This window comes from Vulpes lagopus, chromosome 23 (genome assembly GCF_018345385.1).
Source record: "Vulpes lagopus strain Blue_001 chromosome 23, ASM1834538v1, whole genome shotgun sequence".
Classification (NCBI taxonomy): Eukaryota; Metazoa; Chordata; class Mammalia; order Carnivora; family Canidae; genus Vulpes; species Vulpes lagopus.
This window is the reverse complement of record NC_054846.1, coordinates 49,823,817-49,847,762: the sequence shown is the minus strand read 5'-3', so window position 1 is coordinate 49,847,762 and position 23,946 is coordinate 49,823,817. Positions and strand designations below refer to the sequence as shown.

Below are 23,946 nucleotides of genomic sequence, written 5' to 3'. Positions count from 1 at the left end.
CTCTCTCTCTGTGTGTCTCTCGTGAATAAATAAAATCTCAAAAATGAAAAAAAAAAAGTCTGGCTTAATCTTTTTTTCTTCTCTTAATCTTTTAAAAATGTGTGTTACATATTAAAATAAACACTATAAGCTATATTCTGGAGTTAAAAACACATGTAAATGTAGTATGTCTGTAGCTCAAAAGACTGGGCCAAAGTGGGAAAATGGAACTGTACGGCTGCTGCAAGATTTCTAGGTTTTATGTAGAGTAGTTCAATACTTATTCTATCATCAGCAAGGGAGGGATGTTAAAATATCAAATAGAGGGGCACCTGGCTGGCTCCATCAGAAGAGCATGTGACTCTTGATCTCAGGGTCATGAGTTTGAGCCCCACATTGAGAGTCGAGATTACTTAAAAGTAAATATATAGGGGCGCCTGGGTGGCCTGGTCAGTTAAGTGTCTGTCTTGGGGTCAGGTCATGATCCTGGGGTCCTGGGATCAAGCCCGGCGTTGGGCTTCTTGCTCAAAGGGGAGCCTGCTTCTTCCTCTCCCTCTGCCTGCCACTCCCCTTGCTTTTGCTCTCTTTCTGTCAAATGAAAAACTAAAATCTTTTTTTTTTTTAAAGATTTTATTTATTCATTAGAGAGAGGCAGAGACACAGGCAGAGGGAGAAGCAGGCTCCCCTCAGGGAGCCCAATGTGGGACCCGATCCCTAAACCCCAGGATCACGCCCTGAGATGAAAGCAGAGCTTAACCACTGAGCCATCCAGGAGTCCCTTAAAAACTACAATCTTTTATATATCAATCAATCAATCATCAATCAATAAAATGAAAAAAAATCTCCAAAGAGGATTATGAATTTGGCCTTTCTGCAATTAGTTGTACCAGTATTTTTCTTCCCGCAATTTGAAAGCTCTTTTATTAGGTGCATGTATAGTTTATATGTATGTATTGGTCCTTTTATCATTATAAGATCTCTCTTTTTCTCTGGCCATTCTCCTTGTCTTATTTTTTTTAAAGATTTTTATTAATTTATTCATGAGAGACACACACACACACACAGAGAGGCAGAGACACAGGCAGAGGGGGAGGCAGGCTCCATGCAAGGAGCCCGATGTGGGACTCCATCCCGGGTCTCCAGATCACGCGCTGGGCTGAAGGCAAGTGCCAAACTGCTGAGCCACGCAGAGATCCCAATAAAAATTTCTAAAAATATAATAAAATAAAATGCATTTCTTGGGGCATCTGTGTGGCTCAGTTAAGTGACCAACTCTTGATTTCAGCTCAGGTCATGATCTCAGGGTTGTGGGATGGAGCCCCAAGTTTGGCTCCAGGCTTAGCAGGGAGTCTGCTTCTCTCCTTCTCCCTCTGCCCATCCCCCTGCATGCATGCACAAGCTTTCTTGCTCTCTCTCAAATTAAAAAAACCTTAAAAAAAAAAATAGGGGCAGCCCAGGTGGCTCAGCGGCTTAGCGCTGCCTTCACCTCAGGGTGTGATCCTGGAGACCTGGAATCGAGTCCCATGTCAGGCTTCCTGAATGGAGCCTGTTTCTCCCTCTGCCTGTGTCTCTGCCTTTCTCTCCCTGTGTCTCTCATGAATAAATAAATAAAATCTTTAAAAAATAAATAAATAAAATGCATCTTTTATAGACAGCATATAATTGGATCTTGCTTTTTTATTCAGGCTGATAGTCTATGTTTTAATTGCAATGCTTAATCCCCTTACATTTATTTATTTATAAAATTTTATTTATTTATTTGAGGGGGGTGCACATAGGTGGGGGGAGCGGCAGAGGGAGATGAAGAAGTTGACTCCTCGTTGAGAATGGAGCCCAACATGGGGCTCATCCCAGGACCCTGAAATCATGACCTGACCTGAAATCGAGAGTCAGATGCTTCATTGACTGAGCCCCCCAGGTGTCCCAGTCCACTTACAATTAGTGTAATTGTTGATACATTTGGACTTAAGACTGCCATTTGCTATTTGTTTTCTATTTGTCTCATCTGTTGATAGAACAAGCAGATAAAAATTCAGCAAGGATATACTAAAGCAACCCTATAAGGCAGCCCGGGTGGCTCAGCGGTTTAGTGCCACCTTCAGCCCAGGGTGTGATCCTGGAGACCCGGGATCGAGTCCCATGTTGGGCTCCCTGCATAGAGCCTGCTTCTCCTTCTGCCTGTCTCTACCTCTCTCTCTCTGCATCTCTATGAATAAATAAAAAAATCCTTAAAAAAAAATAAACCAACCCTATCAAATACTTTGACCTAATTGACATTTGTATAACATCATACACAACAACTGCAAAGTGCACATTCTTTTGAAGGGGATATGGAACATTCACCTAGAAAGGTCATATTCTGGACCATAAAAAATCTCAAATTAAAAAAAATAGACATTATACAGAATATATTTTCTGGATTTCTGATAGAAATCAATAAGTTTTCTAGAAAGCCCTAAATACTTGGTAAGCAATATACTTCTTTTTTTTTTAAGATTTTATTTATTTATTCATAGACACAGAGGGAGAGAGGCAGAGACACACGGAGAGGGAGAAGCAGGCTCCATGCAGGGAGCCCGATGTGGGACTCGATCCCAGGTCTCCAGGATCACACCCCAGGCTGCAGGCGGAGCCAAACCGCTGTGCCACCAGGGCTGCCCAAGCAATATACTTCTAATTAACTCATGGCCAAAAGAAGAAATAGCAAAGGAAATCCTAAAAGTTTTACAACTGAATGATATTAATAATAAAGTATATAAAAAATGTATGAGATGGGGGCACCTGGGTAGCTCAGTTGGTTAAACATCTGACTCTTGACTTCTGCTCAGGTCATGATCTGAGGGTTGTGGGCTTGAGCCTCAAATAGGGTTCTGTACTGGGTGTGGAGCCTGCTTAAGATTCTCTCTCTCCCTTTGCCCCTTCCACGCACTCTCTCTCTCAACAACAACAACAAAAAAGTACGAGATGTAGGTAAATCAGTGCTTAGAGGGAAATTTATAGCTTATTTATAAAATAGAGGCTTAAAAATCCATTATCTAAGTTTCCACCTAAGAAACTAGAGGAAGATGAGCAAATTAAACCCAAAATAGAATAGAGGAAATAAAAATTAAAGTTTGATGAGGTACAGAATGAACAATAGAGAAAATTAACAAAGCCAAAAGTTGGTTCTTTAAAAATATTAATAAAATGAGTAAACTCCTAGGAAGATCAATGAAAAATAAAATAAAGAAGCACAAATTATTTATATCAGGAATGAAAGAGAGGATATGACTACAGATTTTATAAACACCAAAGGATAAATGGGAGAGGATCCTGGCAAGATGATGGCATTGGGGGCAGCATAGTCCTATCTCTTCAGATCCCCACATAAAAACTTACTCAGTGACTGGTGAGTAAAATTAAAAAGAAAAAAACCACAGACAACATATATAACAAATTTGGTGACAAAGGCATCTCCACAACCCCCAAACACAAGCAAGTAGGAACAACAGCCACCAGACCTGCTCAAGATCAGCATCTGTACAGGAGAAAGAAGGAAACGAAGGGATGGCCTCTGACAGAATGAGAACAGGAAAATTAAAAAAAAAAAAAAAAAGTACAGATAAGCAAGACAGGCCAATTGAGAGCAGTAAATGAAACCCGGAGGGATCTGCCATCTAAAATAGCAAGTGAAAAAAATAAATAAATAAAATAAAATAGCAAGTGAGCGCCAAGGGCCTGCAGTGAGGAGGTCTAAGGGGTGGGGGCAGGTCTGGCTCCTATGAATTGTCAAACTGACCCACCACGGCTTCTTTCTAGTACCGTGCTTCATACTGAGGAGAAGTTGCCTGGAGCGGATCAAAATGTAGTAGGGTGGGGACAACTCAGAGGAAGGAAAGGACCTAGGCTACCAGCACAGAGGAGGGGAACAGAGCCAGGATATCCCAGAAAGCAAGCCAGACAAAGTCACAGAAGAAGGAGCTCTGTGATGTTATAAATGTTTTTCCGAGCCCCATCTCATTCATTCATTCACAGAAAATCAACAATAGAAAAGCATCATGGTCAAATCCCATAGAAAGTTATTACAAAAGAACCATAAAAGTCACATGACTACGGATAATGAAGCACACCAGAAAGGTATGCCACAAAACAGACCAAAGCTGTTAACTACTATTTCAAAACAAGCCAAAAGACACCGAGAACATGATATGATCATGAAAGGGCAACATAAATCAGAATTAGAAAAATTCGGGACACCTGGGTGGCTCAGCGGTTGAGCATCTATCTGCCTTTGGCCCAGGGCGTGATCCCAGGATGCTGGATCAAGTCCCACATTGGGCTCCTTGTGGGAGCCTGCTTTTCCATCTGCCTATGTCTCTGCCTCTCTCTCTCTTATTTATTATGAATAAATAAATAAAATCTTAAAAAAAAAGAATTAGAAAAACTCAGATATGATGCAGCGGGACTTAGGGTGGAATGAGAAATAAAAGAAAAAAATCATTTTAGACATGAAGACTAAACTAGAAAGTACACAAGAACAGTGAACACAATAGATGATGCCTTAGAAAGGTGGAAAAGAGGAAATGTTTAAAAATTTTAAAAATATGAAGAGATAAAGAGTTAGACATTGATAAATAATGAAAATAGGGAAAAATATTTTAAAAATTGGATAGATGAGTCCCAGAAGAAAACCAGAGCAAAAGAACAGAATACTAAAAACTATTCAACAAAGTTTCCTGAAATAAAGAAAACTCGAAACTATGTATTTAAAGAACATACTGCAAAATTGAGAATATGGTCCCAAAATGACCAACACTAAGACCTTCTAATAAAATGATGATATTTATTTTATGTTAAGGATTTTATTTTTAGGTAACCTCTACATTCAACATGGGGCTTGAACTTAGAACCCTGAGATCAAGAATCATAGGGTCCTCTGACTTAGCCAGCCAGGTACTTCTGTAATGACTGAACTTTAAAGAAAATGAAAAAAATCCTTTGGGCATCTCAGCACACACACATATACACCACAGGAAATTTAAATCATCATGAGACTTTAACAGTACCACTTTATGCCAGAAGAAAATAAAGTAACATTTAAGAGACCCAAGAAAGGAAAGTGTGAACCTAGCAAAACAGACTTTGTAAGTATAAAGGGCATAAACTTATTAACATGCAAGATCTCAGAGAACACTGTTGCCAAGTGCCCTTCCTGGGGAATCTATTAGAAAATCAGCTTCAGATAACTGAGTAGAATGACGTAAAGACTAGAGATTAATATTAATTACAGGATTACCTGTAGAACTGGGATGCCTGGGTAGCTCAGTGGTTGAGCGTCTGGCTTCGGCTTGATCCTGGTATGATCCTGGGGTAGGATCAGGTCCCACATCAGGCTCCCTGCAAGAAGCTTGCTTCTCCTTATGCCTAAGTCTCTGCCCCTCTCTGTGTGTCTCTCATGAATAAATGAATAAAATCTTTAAAAAGAAAAAAGATTACTTATAGAACTAAAACTATATAATAAGGCTAAGAAGGAAAGATATATAATGATTATATTCCCTGGCAATGTAGATTTACTACAAGGTTTTTTTTTTTTAAGATTTTATTTATTTATTCATGAGAGACACACACACAGAGAGGCAGAGACATAGGCAGAGGGAGAAGCAGGCTTCCTGTGGGGAACCCAGTACAGGACTCAATCCTAGGACCCAGGATCATGCCCTGAGCCAAAGGCAGATGCTCAACCACTGAGGTACCCAGACGTCCCTACTATGTTTTTTAATGAGGTAGAGAATGGGAAATACATTTGTAAAATACCTTCTTAATGTTTTCAGTAATCATATTGGTGGTAGTATGAATATTGTTATTCTGAAAGTGCTTTGTGGATGAGATAAAAGAAATGAGTAATTATGGAGGATTCTAATTTTATTATCACCCATGTCCTTGAAAATCAAGATTCTCAGTATAGAAAAAAAGGGGCTAGACAAGAGATTGAGTAAAAGCTCTTTAATCTTGAATGTGAATTGAAAGTATTAATATGTACTCATGAGGTATTTTATCATATGTATGTTTGTGTGTTTGTGGGGGGGGGTTATACACTATAGAGCTGACCCTCGAAGAACATGGGTTTGAACTGTGCAGGTCCACTTATACATGGATTTTGTTTTTATAAATACAGTACAGTACTGTAAATGTACTTCCTCTTCCTTATGATTTTCTTAATAACATTTTATTTTTTCTAGTTTACTTTATTGTAAGAAAAAATATGTAATACATATAACATACAATATGTGTTAATCAACTGTTTTTGTTACCAATAAAGCTTCCAGTCAACGGTAAGCTAATAGTAGTTAAGTTTTTGCAGAGTCAAAAGTTACATGCGGATTTTCAGCTGGGCAAGGGGTCAGTGCCCCTAACCTATGCCATCGTTCAAGGGTCAACTGTACTGTTTTCTCTATTTTTGTATATTCTTGAAATTTTGTATGATATAAAACAAAATAAACACAAGTGATTAAAAGACATTAAATATATTAAAAACTACAAATTCACAATAATTTAAAGAGAGAGTAAAACAAAACAAAATAGCTGAACACCGAGTTGCTAGGGCATCAGTTTACTAGTTTAAAAGGGATAAGTGCAGTAAGAGATTTAAGCATTCATCTTGCTATTCTGGTATAAACTTTATTTTAGGGTAACCAAATGGTCTAGAGGATGTGAAAAAGATTTTCTGTATAGAATTAGAACTAATAAAAGTCATCATTTTGTAATATCTTGTGAAATAGCCAATTTATGAAACAGACGTTAATGGATATTAAAACAATTTGGAAAAAGTTGACAGGAACTTTATGATGCAGAATCAGGCTATCACCACTTGAAAAATGGAAGGAGCCTGGGACCTGAAATGGACAGTGGAAGAGAGCTGTCTAGGCAGGAACACCTGTGCTTAAGTGAAAAATAAATCTTTACTGCGTTAAATCGCTGAAATACGGGGCAATTTATTGTGGAAGTTAGCTTATAGTAGTAAAGAATACCATTTATATATATTAAAACACATAAGCACACAATTACATATTTTTTTAACCATACAAATATATCCAAACACATACTAAAACATTAGAGGGTGTGCCTAGGTCAGGGAGAGGAATGAGAATAGGGGTCAGGGATCAAAGAAGAAAATAAAGCAATAAAGGCCCTAGTTATTAACTGAGGATGAGAGTTCACCATGTTCTGAGAGGCATGGTTTAACTTATTAAGGAATAAAACATAAGGATTTAAAAAGGTGACAATGAATCTACCCTTTTCAGAGAGAGCCCAGACTAGTTTGCTGGCAATTATCTTCTGCCTTGAGGAGCACAGAATGGTTTTAGAGAGGAGGCAGTGTTGAAGACAGAGCCTGCTGGAATCCACTACCATGTTCACTAGGAAAGTGTCAAGCCTCAAAATTCCCTAAACTGAGAATTTCTCCCTTCCGTCTCAGCTCTTCCTGGTAGTGCTGATGTAAGAGGCACATTGCACACTTTCCAGACATGGGACCTGGACCTGGCCACCTTCCCCTTGGCCACCCATCTTCCTGCCACCCTTCTTCACTTCAAGCTTAGGGAATCTGGACAAAACACAGATGGATGCTGGGTGCATCCATCTACCCACCCTCCATCTCTGCTTTTGGTAGGCTGTATAATGGCCCTTCCACCAAAGATGTTATGTTCTAATCCTCAAAGCCTGTGAATATCTTACCTTTTATGACAAAGGGGACTTTGAAGATAAGGTTAAGTAAGGATCTTGACGTGGGGAGATGATCCTAGATCTTCCCAGTGGGCCCAATATACTCCCAAGCGTATGTAATCACAACATAATCCTCATAAGAGAAAATAGATTTAGAAGAAATGAAAGCAGAGGTCAGAGAGGAGAGAAGATGCCATTCTACTGCCTTGGAGACGGAGGAAGGGGCCATGAACCAAGGAATGCAAGCAGGCTCTAGAAGCCAGAAAAGTCAAAGAAATGGATTCTCTTCTAGAGTCTCCAGGAGGAATACAGATAGGTCAACACCTTGACTTTACTTCAGCCCAGTGAAACCGATTTCAGACTTCTGACCTCCAGAACTGTAATATATTAAATTTGTGTTGTTTTAAGCCATTAAGTTGTGCTCATTCATTACAGCGGCGGTAGGGCGCTAGTACACTGGCCCTGCCACTGAGCAGCATAACCTGTTCTCTTAGAAGAGTAACGTCTGTGACAGTGACAAGTGAAGAATCAGGGAAGGCTTCCTGGGCGCCCAAGCAGTCGGCTGACTCAGGTTCATATCATAGTTGATTTCGTACCTCTCTGACCTTGAGCAAACGTCTAAGCAACCATACATTGTTAGGAATGCGTTAGTTATAGGGTTGCTTTGAATTAAATAGAATAAGGTTTTAAGTTACCTCCTACTATCTAATTACCCACTTTTTAAGAAAATAGGTCACATCTCCTGGTGGGTTTACACACATTCATTCTTTCATTCAATCATCAGGTGTCACTGAACACCCAGTAGCCCCTGGCACCATGCACAGTGAGCTTGTCTGCTATAAGCTCCGAGCCCTTCTCCCCTAGGCTGCCACTGAGCTTCCAGTCGGCCCAGTGTTAGCCTTACTAAATGTGGGCCCTTACACTTGCCTTGTATCTCCTTCATGGACTCATTCTGTCAGCACCCCACTTTCCCCTCCTGGGCTTTGTTTCTGCAGCAGCCATGAGCAGTCTCATCTTGGCCTTTACCCAAATGTGCCTACCCAGCTGTACTCCCTTGACCTGGGGAGCTCCTCGCCCACTCCACAGGACCCATCTGGATTTCCTCATCCCAAATCTCCCCACCCCCACCCCACTTCTAACCTCCAGGTCTGAAATGCTGAGCTTCCCTGGAAAAACAGTTGGTCCAGGATGATTTTTCTTATATCTGCAGTCCAGATTCATGAGCCCTCTACCCAATCCAGGTCCAAGGTTCTCCTTCCTCAGAGCCTATAGCTCTTTCTCCAAACACTGAGCTGCCTCTCTAGAGTGGGGTTAAGAACCCAAATATTAAACTGGAGAAATTTCTTTCTGTTCTTTCGGCTTGGGTGATGTTAACTGGGTGGGGTGAAGGAACCAACAGTCTGACCAAGTGATGGCACTGTGGGCAGACAGGCAAGGGGCTCTCTAACCCAGCATTGGTGTAGATCTACAATGGTGACACTGGACAAGTCTCGGCCCTCTTCAGGCCTGTCTCTCTACCTGTCTGTGCACAAAGGGGCTGGTCTTCTGTCTCCTTGAACTTAGGGCTTCTGTGCAGTTACCCCGGCAATGGTACATAACGGCCACAAGAGGGTGCGCAACCTCTTCAGAAGTGTGTAGCCTACCCAAAGGAGTACACTATTCCTTCAAAAAGGAATACAAGGCTTTGAAATGAAAAGGTAGTTTACCCAAGAGTACATTACAAAATGGCAACAGAGTAGGCACTGGAAAGGGGTATCTGAATTCCCAGCCTGAGGGGGCGGCAGGTGCCCCAAGTCCAGGAGAAGTGGCACAGAGAGGGCTGGCAGGTGGCAAAGGAGGAGGGGCTAAGAATATGCTTTAGAGAGTTCCATCGCCTTGAGGAGATAGGAGAGAGTCTTTAGGCGAGAGCTACAGACTGAATGTATTGCCGCCAAACGACCGGCGCAGTGCTTGCAGAACAAAACCTGAGGAATTTAGGGGAAGTGGAGATGAACTTGGCTTCCTTCCCTTCCCCAGCAGAGAAAGAAAAGTAAAGAAACTGCAGGAGTTATTTTAGGATTGGAGGAAGACACCTCCACACAAGACGGCACAACAACTAGGTAAGGATCACCTGACATCCTTTTCTCTTTTTTGCCTTCCTATAATTAGTCTCAGGCCCCAGGAAAGACAAGGACCAAAATAGGGGCAGTTAGCTGGGGTTCCAAGGGTTAATTGCCAAGAATTCATTCTCTGACATTAGTCACAGCCCCTGCCCTCACCACCACTGTCCCTGCCGCCCAATCTGTCCCCTCCTTGGGCCCCAGGTTGGCAGCTTCTGTGAATTCTTTCTTCGTTGTAATTCCCTAGGGTCCTAGGACCCAGGCCCAGAACCGGTCTCCTGCCCTCTCCTCAGGTCCCAGGCATCTAGGGCTTGCTCTAAGGGAGGAAGGAAAGCAGGCTTCCCCCACTCACCATCTCTCCCCCTCCCAGGATGTGGGCCCTAGGACCAAAGGGCCTCTGTCTTTCCCTGCCACACCGCACCCCCCACCATCCATTGTAACCCAGACAAGGGGAGTTCTTGTGTCTCAGCCTCTGGCAGGCATCCTTGTGACCCTATGCTGGAAGGTCCCGGGCAGGATGGGGGAAGGGAAATCATGGGACCAGAGAAGACACCTCCCCACTTTGGAAATTATGATACACCTCCCCAGAGCCCAGAAACTTCAAGCTTCTCCTCCCTCAGATTTCCATCAGCAATGGGGAAAGAAGGTGTTTAGGGGGAGAAATGGGGAAACTCATCTGCATATAAAAGGCCTGAGGCCCCGAAGTGGAAGTGGAAACCGAGAAGGTGTGGAGACACAAAAGCTGAACCTCCTGGCAGACAGATTTGGAGCCAGAATACAAGAAGGGGGGCAAGCCACGGACAGGGTAAGACAGGGGACCAAATAGGGCAGGCCATACAAACTTGTGAGAGCTGTGGGTAGAGGCCCCGGCATTTCCCTTCCTAAACGCACAGATATAGGGCTGCTAGCATCAGACAGGAATGTGGCCACAGAGGAAGTGAGACCCTCTGGACTAAAATGAGAACATTCCATTTAAAAAGTAAGAATCTTTCTGAAAAGAAGCACAAATCCCTGGCAGTGAGCAGCTTTCCTCCCAGGAGGGGGGAATGTCCCCACTTGCAAGAAATAATGGTATAGAGAATAAATGGTATGGTCTCACTTAGCAGCAGGGGCTCAGCCACCTGCATACTGACCCCTAAGGACCCATACCAGGGAGAGGCTAACCCATCTTGGCAGGAAGTGACATCACTCACCAGACAGGAAGGGGTGGTTCTACCAACCCCAAAGGCTTCTGGGAGGGCCAATCCATGGAGGGTTGGCCCTGAATGTCCATGTCCCTCCACAATCTCCATCCTGGCCAAGAGGGGGGCCAAGGCTCCAAGATGTTGGGTGAAGTCATTGCACCCCCGTCTCTTCTTCAGTGATCTCCTAGGGTTCCTAAATCCCTCAAATCCTGACCTAGTTGCAGGGGCACTGGGAAGAGATACTATCACATCAGGAGCCACGGGCCAAGCCTCTAGAGTCAATGTATCTGTGGAAATAGCTCTAGGGTCCCAATAATGGAGGGATAAAGGACAGCCTCCTCAGGGACCAAAAGGATGGTAAGACCAGTTTCCATGGTAACTGATTTCAATGTAGCCTCTTCCTAGCCCCAGAATGAGGGAGAATAAACTTCTAGGGAGACCAGGGCCTAGCGATGAAAGAGCCACAGGAATACAAAAGGGTGGGAAAGTTATTATAAGAAGGTCACATCATCCTGGCACTGCCCCCAGTACCAATGGGCCTCAAAGCCCAGTTTGGCACCTTCATCCTCTAGGGGCTCAGGAGGTCCACCATGGAGCCCCTCCCCTGGGGGCTTCCATACAGCCCTCAAGCTCCCTAGTCTGCTGGCTGTCGGGTCCACCTCATTCCTGGCCCTGTCCCCACTGGGTATAACCTTTGCCCAGTCCGTCTCAGGGCGGGGAGCACCAGGGGGGCCCTGTTCATCCAGCTCGGTGGGGGCCACCGTGTCTAGGAAGCTGCCAATGGAGAGACTGTCCAGCCGGTCCATGGAGCTAGTGTCTGGCAGGCTGTCCCAGCTGCCTCGCCTTGAGTGGCCTGGGCTCCCGCCTGTCAGGCTATACTGGCTGCTGGTGAGGCTGCTGCAGTGGCTGGTCAGTGTCCCCCTCTCCTCCAACAGCCAGCGCACAGCCTCGATGCCCTCATTCAAGGTCAACAGCTGCTGCAGGATCTTCACATCGATGGCTCGCAGGTAAGCCTGGGGGAGTGGGAGAAGGAATTAGTCCAAGGTTCTGAGACATGGGTTTCCCAAATCTTTCCAGAGGCCCCATTTTGTAGCTCAGCCAACTACGCCTCAATTTCAAGAAGCCTGGGAATAGAAGCATGGTGGGTTTTAGAGTGTGGGCTTTAGAAGCAGACAGATTGTTGTTAAATATCTCAGTTCTGGGGGCGCCTGGGTGGCTCAATCGGTTAAGATCGATTAAGACCCAAGGTGAAGGCCATGATCTCGGGGTCCTGGGATCAAGCCCCGCGGAGCCTGCTTCTCCCTCTCCCTCTGCTGCTCCCCCTGCTTGTGCTCTCTTTCTCAAATAAATAAATTACAAGAATGAAATAAAATCTTTAAAAAGAATCTCAGTTCTACCACTGATTAGCTATATGATTGTGGACAACTTTCTTACATTTTCTGAGCCTCAGTTTCCTTGTTTGTAAAACAGGGCTAACTCACTCATCTACAGGATGGCCGCGAGAAGTCTGAGATGCTGTTTATTAAGTATGCAACATCGGGCTAAACACAGAGTAAGGTCTCAGTAAATGTTTAGTATTGAAATCTGATCCTACTGAGCTTTGAACTTCATAGATAGGGTATTAACTACTGAAACAGTCCACATTCAAAGAACAGCCTAATAGGCTGAGTTGCCTGGTGCTGATTAGGAAGTGGACTGGGCCAAAGGGAGGCAAGAGCTATGGAAGAAAGAGGAAGCTAACCTGGTCCCCCAGACCCTTCAGGGTGTTGGCAGCTGTTGTTCAAAGGGTCAGAATCCTATTGGCTGGGGATTCAGGGCTTGTCTTCACCACACACCTGTCTCTCTGTCTATACTGGGAGTGAGGATAACTTATTGGGTCATCTCCAGGGTCCCTCCCAGCTCAGATGCCAGAAGTTATTTTCCCCAAACACAAGTCTGGATCTGCCCCTCCCCTTCTCAAGAGCCTTTCTGAGCTTTGTGCTGCAATGAGAATAAAATCTGTCGACACCCAAAAGCTGTCAAAATATAGCCCTGGCCCTTCTCTCAGCTATTCCTTAGGTATATTTCCCTGGGAGCCCCAGGTCTTGTCACACGTGACTTTCTGATTTTGTTTTATTTAGTTTTCCTTTTAAAAAAAAAAAAAGATTTTATTTATGCATGAGAGACACAGAGAGAGAGATGCAGAGACATAGGCAGAGAGAGAAGCATGCTCCATGCAGGGAGCCCAATGTGGGACTCGATCCTGGGACTCCAGGTTCACGTCCTGGGCCGAAGGCAGGTGCTCAACTGCTGAGCCATTCAGGCGTCTCTAGTTTTCCTTTTAATCAATGTAATGGATGCACATAAAGAGGCAGTTATCTTGAAAGCAATAGGCTCCCATCCTAACCCTAAATCTCACTTCCCACAGACAACTAGTATCCATTTTTTTTAGGTGTTTATTTTGGTGCTTATCTTCGAATATCCAAATAACATGCTACTCATTGACTTTTTTTTTTAAGATTGTATTTATTTATTCATGAGAGAGGCAGAGACATAGGCAGAGGGAGAAGCAGGCTCCTTTTGGGGAGCAGATGCAGGACTCAATCCCAGGACCACGGGATCACTCTGAGTGGAAGAGAGATGCTCAACCACTGAACCACCCAGGCGTCCCTACTCATTGACTTTTAAGTTGTAGGTGCTTTCTGTTGACTTCCCACATGATGGAAAGTTAAGGATTTAACTTTCATCCTACTACCCATTCCTCTGCCACACAGACACCTTTCCCATTTCTCTGTATCCCCAATATATGCAATAAAATGAGTTATTCGGTGATTACCTTATAAGGATTTGGAAACGCTATTCATAGCTAAGTTGTATAGTTTACTATGCTTACTTTTCATTTCTTACTTCATGTTTAGAATTATACCTTAGGGATCCCTGGGTGGCTCAGCGATTAAGCGCCTGTCTTCGGCCCAGGGTGTGATCCTGGGGTCCTGGGATCGAGTCCTGCATCGGGCTCCCTGCATGGAGCCTGCTTCTCCCTCTGCCTGTGTCTCTGCCTCTGTCTCTCTCACGAATAAATAAAATCTTTAAAAAAAATTATACCTTAGAATAACAATAGATATATATATCAAACCTTATATAATTATTCATTATTATCAGACTATATTACTACTACACTATACTACTACTCCTCTATTGCTTAGTTTGCTACATAGTGATCAGTAAGTTATCACAAAACCCCCTCCCAAATGTCTGAGTTTTCCTCTCAAGGCATTTTTTTTTTTTTTTTTTTTTAGTATTTTATTTACTTATTCACTAGAGACACAGAGAGAGGCAGAGACACAGGCAGAGGGAGAAGCAGGCTCCCTGTTGGGAGCCTGATGCGGGACTCCATCCCAGGATCCTGGGATCATGCCCGGAGCCAAAGGCAGACACTGAGCCACCACCCAGGTGCCCCTTCCCCTCAAGGCATTTAAACAAATCACATATTCTACTTATTTTGTGTTCTTAGAGGGAGCTCTTCAGGAGCCTTCTGATCTGCTCCAATCTGAGCCTCCTACACAACCGTCCTCCAGGGATCCTCCTTCACCGTCATCCTAGGGATTCTCTGCTTCTTTTCCCGGGTCAGAGCCTGGTTTCCTGGGTCCCATGTCTTCTTCTTTCTTGATTTACATCTTCATTATGTCTGGTGCTTTTCCTCCGGGTCCTCCAGTAGCTTTCTGAGAAAGTCTACACAGGAGCTACATTTGTTGAAACTTCACCTGTCTTAAAATGCTCTTCTCCCCTCACACTGTTGACAGTGTAACACATATAGAATTCTAGGCTGAAAATAATTTTTCTTCTGGACTCAAGACATTGTTCCATTGTCTTTTAATTTTCAGTGTTACACTTGAAAAGGCTGATGCCATTAGGATTCCTGATCATTTGTATGTGACCATCTTCCTATTCTTTCTGGAAGTTTTTAGAATTTTCTCTTTGGTCTCAGTGTTCTAAACTATCCCAATAATTTGCCATGAGGTGTCTATTTTCATCCATTGAACTGGCCACTTGTTGGACCCTTTTATTTTTTTTAAAGATTTATTTATTTATTTCAGAGAGGGAGAGAGAAGAGGGGCAGATGGAGAGGGAGAGGGCAAGCAGACTCCCTGCTGAGCATGGAGCCTGCCATTGGAGTAGGGGAGGCGGTAATCCACTTGGAGATCCTTACTTGAGCTGAAACTAAGAGCTAGATGCTCAATTGACTGAACCATCCAAGCACCCTTTGTTGGGCTCTTTTAAACTGGAGACTTGGGACACCTGGGTGGCTAAGTGGTTGAGAGTCTGCCTTTGGCTCAAGGCGTGATCCCAGGGTCCCCAGATTGAGTCTAGTATCAGGCTCCCTGCAGGGAGCCTGCTTCTCCCTTGGAGTATGTCTCCACCTCTTTCTCTCTCTGTCTCTCATGAATAAATAAATAAAATATTTTTTATTTTATTTATTCTTTTTTTATAAAATATTTTTAAAACCCCAAAACTGGAGGCTTATGTCCATCAGTTCAGGGATATTTTCTTTATTTCTTTGATGATTATTTCTCCTCCACTATTTTTCTGTTTTTTTCTGGAATTTCTATTATTTGAATAGAGGGTGTCCTGGATGGATCCTTTTTTTCCCTCTTCCATCTTTTCTATATTTGTTCTAGTTTATGAAATATTTCAACATTATCAGTCCTTCTATTAAGTTTTTCATATTTTCCTGTCATGTTTCTATTTCTCTATGAGTTATTCTAGTTCTCTGAATGTTTTTGTTTTTTAAATTTTTTTCTGAAGATTTGAGAGAAAATACACACTTGAGCAAGCAGCAGGGGAGGAGCAGAGGGAGAGAGAGAATCCCCAGCAGATTCCACTCAGGGCTCAATCCCATGACCCTGAGATCATGATCCGAGCTGGAATTAAGAGTCAGATGCTTGATGCAGAGCCACCAAGGGACCCCTGAATGTTTTACTTTTTATAGCTTTCTGCTGTGGCTGCAATATTATCTCTTATCTTTTTAGGGACATAATAAATGATTTTTATAAGTTCTCATCTCCCAGTATTATCTCCATTTCATTCAAGGTGTTTTTTCTTTTTATTTATGTCTATATAGTTAGAGGGTCTCATCAGATGTCTTAGAGCCTTTAGCAGCTGCTCATACTTCAGAATGATCTCTAAAAAGCTAATTGAGGGGTCCCTGGGTGGCACAGCGGTTTGGCGCCTGCCTTTGGCCCAGGGCGCGATCCCGGAGACCCCGGATCGAATCCCACGTCGGGCTCCCGGTGCATGGAGCCTGCTTCTCCCTCCGCCTGTGTCTCTGCCTCTCTCTCTCTCTCTGTGACTATCATAAATAAATAAAAATTTAAAAATTTAAAAATAAAATAAAATAAAATAAAAAGCTAATTGAAAGCTTTATGTACATATATGAGCCTTACCAACTCTGAGTCTCACTAGGAATTATCTGGCTGGGTTATTTGGGTTAGCCAGTATCTCTTGTGGTATTTTTCTGTTGGGTTCACCATATTCTACCCATATCAAGAATGTAATGCAAGCAGGGACATCTGGGTGGCTCAACAGTTAAGTGTCTGCCTTTGGCTCACATATGACCATATATGCCTTGGTCGTGATCCCAGGGTCTGGGATCAAGTCCCACATCGGGCTCCCTATGAGGAGCCTGCTTCTCCCTCTGCCTGTGTCTCTGCTCTCTCTCTCTGGGTCTCTCATGAATAAATAAATAAAATCTTTTTTTTTTTTAAAAAAGAATATAATGTAAGCAAAGCTGCCAAGTAAGGGGAAAGGCTGGAAGGGTATTTAACTTGTTTTTTACTTAATCTTTCTTTTTTTTTTTTAAGATTTATTTATGAGACAGAGTGTGTGTGTGCATGTGCATGTGCAAGGGAGTGGGGTGGGGGTATGGATAGGGGTGGGGGAGAGGCAAAGGGAGAGAGAATCTCAAACAGACTCCCTACTAAGCACGAAGCCCAACATGGGGCTTGATCTCACCGCCCTGAGATCGTGACCTGAGCTGAAAAGAAGAGTTGAATGACTAACTGATTGAGCCCCCTGGGCGTCCCGACTTAATCCTTTTTTTTTTTTTTTAAAGATTCTATTTATTAGTTAATGAGAGAAAGAGAGAGAAAGAGGTAGAGACACAGGCAGAGGGAGAAGCAGGCTCCATGCAGGGAGCCCAACGTGGGACTGGATCCCCGGAATCCAGGATCAAGCCCTGGGCTGAAGGCGGTGCTAAACCCCTGAGCCACCCAGGCTGCCCTACTTAATCCTTCTCGCTCTCAACTTTACATAGTGTCTCTCAATCTGGAGATCTTCTAGTTCTAGTTTTTTAAAAAATATCAGTTGAGGGATCCCTGGGTAGCTCAGTGGTTTAGTGCCTGCCTTCTGCCCAGAGCATGATCCTGGAGTCCCAGGATCGAGTCCCATATCAGGTTCCCCACAGAGAGCCTGCTTCTCCCTCTGCCTGTGTCTCTGCCTCCCTCTCTGTGTCACTCAAGAATAAATAAATAAAATCCTAAAAAAAATTGATCTATCTTATCAATTGATAAATGTTTATTAAATTATTCATGAAATAACTGTCTTACATCTAGAATGATAAACCAGAATATGACCAAGTGCTGATACACTAAGCGGAATACAGGCACTGGAATTAAACACACCTGGATTCAAATTCCAGTTATGCCATTAATGAACCACAGGAAATTGGAATGTTTTCCCCTTCATTTCTTCATTGTAAAATCAGGATACTATCTCATTTAAAGGTTTATTTTTTTTTAATTTTTTTATTTATTTATGATAGTCACAGAGAGAGAGAGAGAGTCAGAGACACAGGCAGAGAGAGAAGCAGGCTCCATGCACCGGGAGACCAACGTGGGATTCGATCCCGGGTCTCCAGGATCACGCCCTGGGCCAAAGGCAGGCACCAAACCGCTGCGCCACCCAGGGATCCCTAAAGGTTTATTTTAGAGGTACCTGGGTGGCTCAGTGGTTGAGCATCTGCCTTCAGCTCAGGTCATAATCCCAGGGTCCTGGAATTGAGCCCGCATGGGGCTCCCTGCTCAGTGGGGAGCCTGCTTCCCTTTCTCCTCTCTGTTCATGTGTAATCTCTTGCTATCTATCTCTCTCAAGTAAATAAAATCTAAAAAAATTAAGAATAAAGGTTTATTTTTAAAAATGGAAGGAACATATTAACATGCACAGGATATTGCCTGACAAGTATCAATTCATAAATGGTAGCTATTTTGCTTTATATGTTATTTCTTTTTATTATTATTATTTATTTATGATAGTCAGAGAGAGAGAGAGAGGCAGAGACATAGGCAGAGGGAGAAGCAGGCTCCATGCACCGGGAGACCGACGTGGGATTTGATCCGGGGTCCCCAGGATCGCACCCTGGGCCAAAGGCAGGTGCTAAACCACTGCGCCACCCAGTGATCCCTTATATGTTATTTCTATGCTCGACTTACTCACCATACATAAGCACAGAACAAAATTCTCTACCTGGAATTTTTTCTGATTTTGGAATAATATCACAACTCTAATTCTATTAAACAAATGATTTTTGGGTTTGTCTACTGATTACAAAGATCACGGAAAAACTGTCCCTCTAGATAGAAACTTACATTTTCTTTTCTTTTCTTTCTTTCTTTCTTTCTTTCTTTCTTTCTTTCTTTTTTTGAAACTTGCATTTTCAATAAGGAGATATGGACATAAAATAACCAAAATGCTACAAACTATACAGATTATTAATGACATACAATAAAAGAGACTATCTTCAATTATTGCTTACTGGGGGCAAATAAATTAACAGTGAGACCAACAGTCCTAGTCCATAATCAAACTAAATGTATTAAACAAAACTTCTCAGACTAAAAATAATTCTTCTGCTATATTGTCTCCTTCCTTCCCTCCCATCTTCCCCTTCCTCACTTCCCTCTGTACTATTCTTTTCCAAAACTTACATCTCGAATCTTCTGTGAGAATAAAGAAGGGGCTGGCACCTGTTTGCCCAGTTAGGGAGGGGATTTTAGAGTACGATTCTTTTTTTTTTTTTTAAGATTTTTATTCATTTATTCATGAGAGACACAGAGAGAGAGAGGCAGAGACCCAGGCAGAGGGAGAAGCAGGCTCCTTGCAGGAAGCCCGATGTGGGACTTGATCCCGGGTCTCCAGGATCACAACCTGGGCTGAAGGCGGCGCTAAACCGCTGAGCCACCCAGGCTGCCCTAGAGTACGATTCTTAAGCAGACATTCACAAACCCTTTTGTTTTCAGCTTCATCTGTGCTCCCAATTCCAGAAATACCTGGTGCTTCTAAGTCCTGAGACCTCTGAAGGTTTCTGTAGTGCAAAATATTTTAGTTTTCAGCTTTCCTTGCTGCTGGCTTAGAAGTTAGCTTTTTTCAGGTCTACTAAGTTACCACTCTTCCTTCTGCTTTCCTGCTTCCAAAATTTTGTTCCTATCATCTTCTCTCCTGTGTTTGTTGTCATAATAGTTTCATGGCTTTTGAAATAATCCATCTACTGGCTTTTTAGTGAAGTTTCAGAAGGAAACAGAGGTAAATGCATGTGTTCAATCTGCCATCTTGAATTGAAATTACCGCTGACTTTATTCATCCTTCAAGCCCCAGCCTTAAATGCCACCTCCTCTAGGAAGTCTTCTCTGCTCTTCCTTAAGATAAATTTAATCTGTCCAGTTATGAAACAATATTCATTAAGTGTTTCTTATAGGCATCACATTGTGTTAAAGGAAGAAAAGATACCATTTCTTGATCTCAGAGAGTTCACAGTCTATGGGTAAATTAAGACAAGGATACAGGCACTTAAAATCCAATGTGGCAAATGCTAGGGGAAACGACTGTTATACAGAGGGCCATGACACCTAAAGGGCCATAACCTAACCCAGGCAGGTAAGAAAATGCTTCCTACAAAAAGGCACATGAGCTGAGGCATAAAGGTTAAGTAGGACTTAGCCAGACTAAGCAGTGAAGAGAGGCATTCCAACCAGAGGACACAGAGTGTATCCCTTCCAATTCAAAGTGCCTTTTCCACCAGTGACTAGCTAGCTCAGTCAGTAGAGCATATGACTCTTTTTTTTTTTTTAAGATTTTATTTATTTACTCATGAGAGACACACAGAGAGGGGCAGAGACACAAGTGGAGGGAGAAGCAGGCTCCCTGCAGGGAGCCCGATGTGGGACTCAATCCCAGGACCCCGGGATCACGCCCTGAGCCAAAGGCAGATGCTCAACCACTGAGCCACCCAGGTGTTCCAGAGCATATAACTCTTGATCTAGGGATTGTAGGTTCGAGCCCCACGTTGGGTATAGAAATTACTTAAAAATAAAATCTTTAAAAAAAAAAAAAAAGGGCAGCCCAGGTGACTCAGTGGTTTAGTGCCACCTTCAGCCCAGGTTGTGATCCTGGAGACCTGGGATTGAGTCACATGTCTGTCTTGACACATGGAGCCTGCTTCTCCCTCTGCCTGTGTCTCTGCCTCTCTCTCTTTCTCTCTGTGTCTCTCATGAATAAATAAATAAAATCTTTAAAAAAAGTTTAAAAAATTAAAAATTAAAATAAAAATTTTTTAAAAAATATCTTTCCAGAGTACAAACCTGACCATGTCACTCCTTAATGAAGACTCTTCCAGAAAGCCCACCCTGGGTTCCAATAATTTGTCATCTTGTACCAGAGTTACTAGTCTGTCTCCCTCCTTCCTGTGAACTCAGACCGTGAGCCTCAGATCAGATAGGTCAGGTTCAGCGCTGTGATTCTCTTGCCTTTACTATCCTTGGCCTCTCTGGTGGTCTCCGGGATTCAGGGGGGTTAAGCTTTACCGTGTTGAAGGGAAATGAATCTGAGAACTAGACTGTATAGCCCTGCGACAGTGGGATTCCCTGACTGTGACAGCATGGCTCCCCAGAATAGAAAAAAGCAACACTTTCTTGCCAGAAAAAGAAACACTCATTCCATACCATCTCTTTGGAAACAGAAGGGGTAAGCACCTCAGGAGAGAGGCAGCCTCAAAGGCCACTCCAACCCAGTTCTCTTCCCTGAGGAGATTCAGGTCCCCCACTACCCCTCTTAACACCTCCCCATCAGACTCTACTCAGTCCCAGGGTCACGAGTATGGCTTCTTCCTTACTCAATCCAAATCAGGCCCTGGGGTAAAGCCAGGAGATTCCAGGCTCAGCTCCCTGGCCAAGGATTGAGATTCTCAGACTATCGTTACTAGGACTATCTGGTCCCACAAGCCCCTGTCCCTTCATCCTCCAAGAGGCAGGAAAACTGAGGCCAACAGAAAGTCAGGGCTCTACTCAAGACCTCAAAATGATTCAGAAGCTGAGTCAGGACTTGAACCCAGGACATCCCCCTCCTTGCCTAAAGCTTTTTTTCAGGTTGCCCTGTGAGGGTGGGTTGTCGCAGCAACAGTTGTTTGAGTAGGAGGATTAAGTAGGAGAGGTTGCCATTGTTTCCCTTCCCACAAACCCCAGAGTCTGGCTGGTTCACTGAACCTGGGAGAGGGGGAGGGAAGCAAGAGGAAAAGGAGCTTAGAGGCAGGAATAACCTTGGCCTTAGGAGCATGACTGCCCACTCCCTGCATGATTGCTGGGAGAGGGACAGTTGAAGGACTGTGTTCAGAGAGCTTGGACCAGTTCTGCCACTGAAACCCTCTGCCCAGCCCCCACAGTGGGCAGGGCTGAGTACACAATGACACTGACTGACATCTTGGCCAAGGAAGGAGAAAGGAATAAGGGAGGGAGCCTTTCCCTGTTCTGGCCCCCAGCAGGCGCCCTCCTTCAATGGGCAGCCCAGAGTCCCAGGCCAGGCTAGGTTGAGAATGCAGAGACCTAATCAAAAGTTAAATGTACCCCCTTTAAAGTTTACAGACAGGTAATCTCCATCAAAGGCAAAAGAATCAGAACCAAAGAAGAGGCAGGGCTCCTCCACTGGTTCCCTGTGTGAGGCCAGGCGAGCCCCTTAACACCGGCAAGCCTGCCTCATCTATGCGATGGGGAAACGATGACTGCTTTTCCCACTTCAATGACATAAAGCGTCTTTAAAGTCTTTAAAGTGGCACAAAGCAGATCTCAATGGTAAAGATGTAAAGTGCAGGCAGATGAGTTCAAAGGCTGGCTCTGCTTTTTCCTTTTTGTACGACCTTGGGCAGTTGCTTAACCTCTCGGTGCCTCAGTTTCTTTATCTATAAAATATCACTTGCCTAATAGGGTTGCTGTGAGGAGTAAGAGAATATTTTGTCAAGTGCTCAGCATGATGCCTGGCACCACTTTATACAGTGAAGCAAAGTCAAGCCCCTCCCTCAGGTGGGCAGTCACAGGCCTGCTCTGAAGAATTTGGTATTTACCTCCAACCTTCAGGGCCAAGCACATACTTGGCATTTAAATCCTTCCCCCAAGGAGCCTTCCCTGATTGCTCTGCCCAGAAGGCTCCGGTGTCAGCCTAAGAGCCCCCATGCCCTCCTCTGCTCTCTCACAGCCCAGCTAGGCAGATGGTGGGCTCCAGAAAGACCTATTAGCTGACACACTCACTGTGGCCTCCTGGTTCTGAGCCAGAGAGAATTTTTCAGTTCCCCAGAACTGGCTGCAAAGTGGTGGCAGGTGTAAATTACCCCCTTCACTGGAACCAGGGCCTTGGGGAGCCTGGACAGCCCCAAATGCCCTTCTGGCTCTGAATCTAGACTAGCAGCAAAAAGGAGGGGGAGGGTGCCTGTTTCCTTCTCTCCTCCCCAAGAAGGTACAAGATACAAAAATCCTGTACCTGGGGGGCTCAGAGGCGATGAAGCCAATGCTGATGGTGCTATTACTCTGATGCCCGGGGTTCTAGGAACTTCCAAGTACTTTAAGTGGGGGTTGGGGAGGGGGGTTTGGGGAAAGGGAGGATGTTTTTAGTGGCTCTAGTCCAGGCAGTTTTCACCCAGATCTCTTCCAAGCTGAATCCTGTCATGAACACTGAGGCCTCAGATGAGCAAACTCTGGGGCCCAGTTTGCACCAAAAGAAGAAACTGGTTGCCCCATAACGGTGGCCAGGGGAGAGATGGCCCCTGGTGGAGGGGTGGGGTGGGGTGGGGTGGGGTGGGGTGGGGAGAGATTTGGGCTCTGCTAGGTTCTCAGTGCTTCCCAGCCTCACCTCTCCCCTCCCAATTATTTGGTAGGAAAAACTTCCAGGAGCCAGTGCCTCCCACCTCAAGTCTTCAGGACCCATCAATGCCCCACTCACCTTTGGGAGGGGCAATTAATGAACCCCGGGGTTTAAGGATTGATCTGGGAGGGATCCCGAGGAGTTAGGTAGGGAGTTTTAACTCTCGCCTCTCCAGCCCAACTCTGGGTGCCTAAGTCTGTCCCTTCCAACCCGGCTGGGGACTCCGGCCCCGGCCCCCGCAGCCCACACTTACCAGCTCCATCCTCAGCGCCATGATCTTGTCCCCCAGGCCGTGGCCCGCGCCAGGCGCCCCCGGGAGCAGCGGGGCGCCAGAGGTTCCCGGCTCCCCTTCGCCTCGCAGCCCGCGGAGCAGCCCTTCGGGGGTCTTCCTGCCCAACTTGCCCTCCACATCTCGCAGGTCAGGCGTCTGCGACTCCACAGTCCCCTCCATGCGGGCCTACGGCTGAAGAGGACCGGGCGGCCGGCCGGCTGGGGCTGGGTCGCAGGGGTCCTCGTCTCCCGGCTGCCCGCGCCCAGCGGAACCGGCGGGTCCCCGCCCGCGCCGCGCGGGGGCGGGCGGAGGGCACCGTAACTCTCAGAAAAGCCGCGCAGACTGTGCCGGCGTGCGTGCGTGTCTGTGCCTGTGCGTGTGTGTGTTCGAGTGCTGCGCACACACGTCTGGCCCTGGAATGGGTGGGGCTGGGCGATCTGTATGTACTTGGATTTGTACTTGAAGGAGCGCTAGCAGAGTTCAGTGCCTTCTCCCCATTCTGCCGACTGAATCCGGCCCGGCATACAGCAGGCATACAGCAGGCGTTCCATAAGTGTTT

General features: G+C 44.7%; 1 protein-coding gene across 1 annotated transcript; it reads right to left on the bottom strand.

Moving 5' to 3' along the window:
* Nucleotides 1-6,930: 6,930 nt before the first annotated feature.
* Nucleotides 6,931-23,720, bottom strand: LURAP1 (leucine rich adaptor protein 1). Its single transcript, XM_041739056.1, has 2 exons — nt 23,370-23,720; nt 6,931-11,973 (listed from the first exon to the last, which is right to left on the bottom strand). The coding sequence occupies exons 1-2, from the start codon at nt 23,565-23,567 to the stop codon at nt 11,452-11,454; spliced, it is 720 nt and encodes a 239-aa protein (XP_041594990.1). The 5' UTR covers nt 23,568-23,720; the 3' UTR covers nt 6,931-11,451.
* Between the last annotated feature and the right edge of the window lie 226 nt (nt 23,721-23,946).

Bases quoted from the DNA above. Each gene is read 5' to 3' on its own strand.
- LURAP1 (XM_041739056.1), bottom strand. From the start codon at position 23,567: ATGGAGGGGACTGTGGAGTCGCAGACGCCTGACCTGCGAGATGTGGAG. The intron at 11,974-23,369 runs GTAAGTGTGGGC...CCACTCCCCCAG, and splicing joins TGGCGCTGAGGATGGAGCTG to GCTTACCTGCGAGCCATCGA.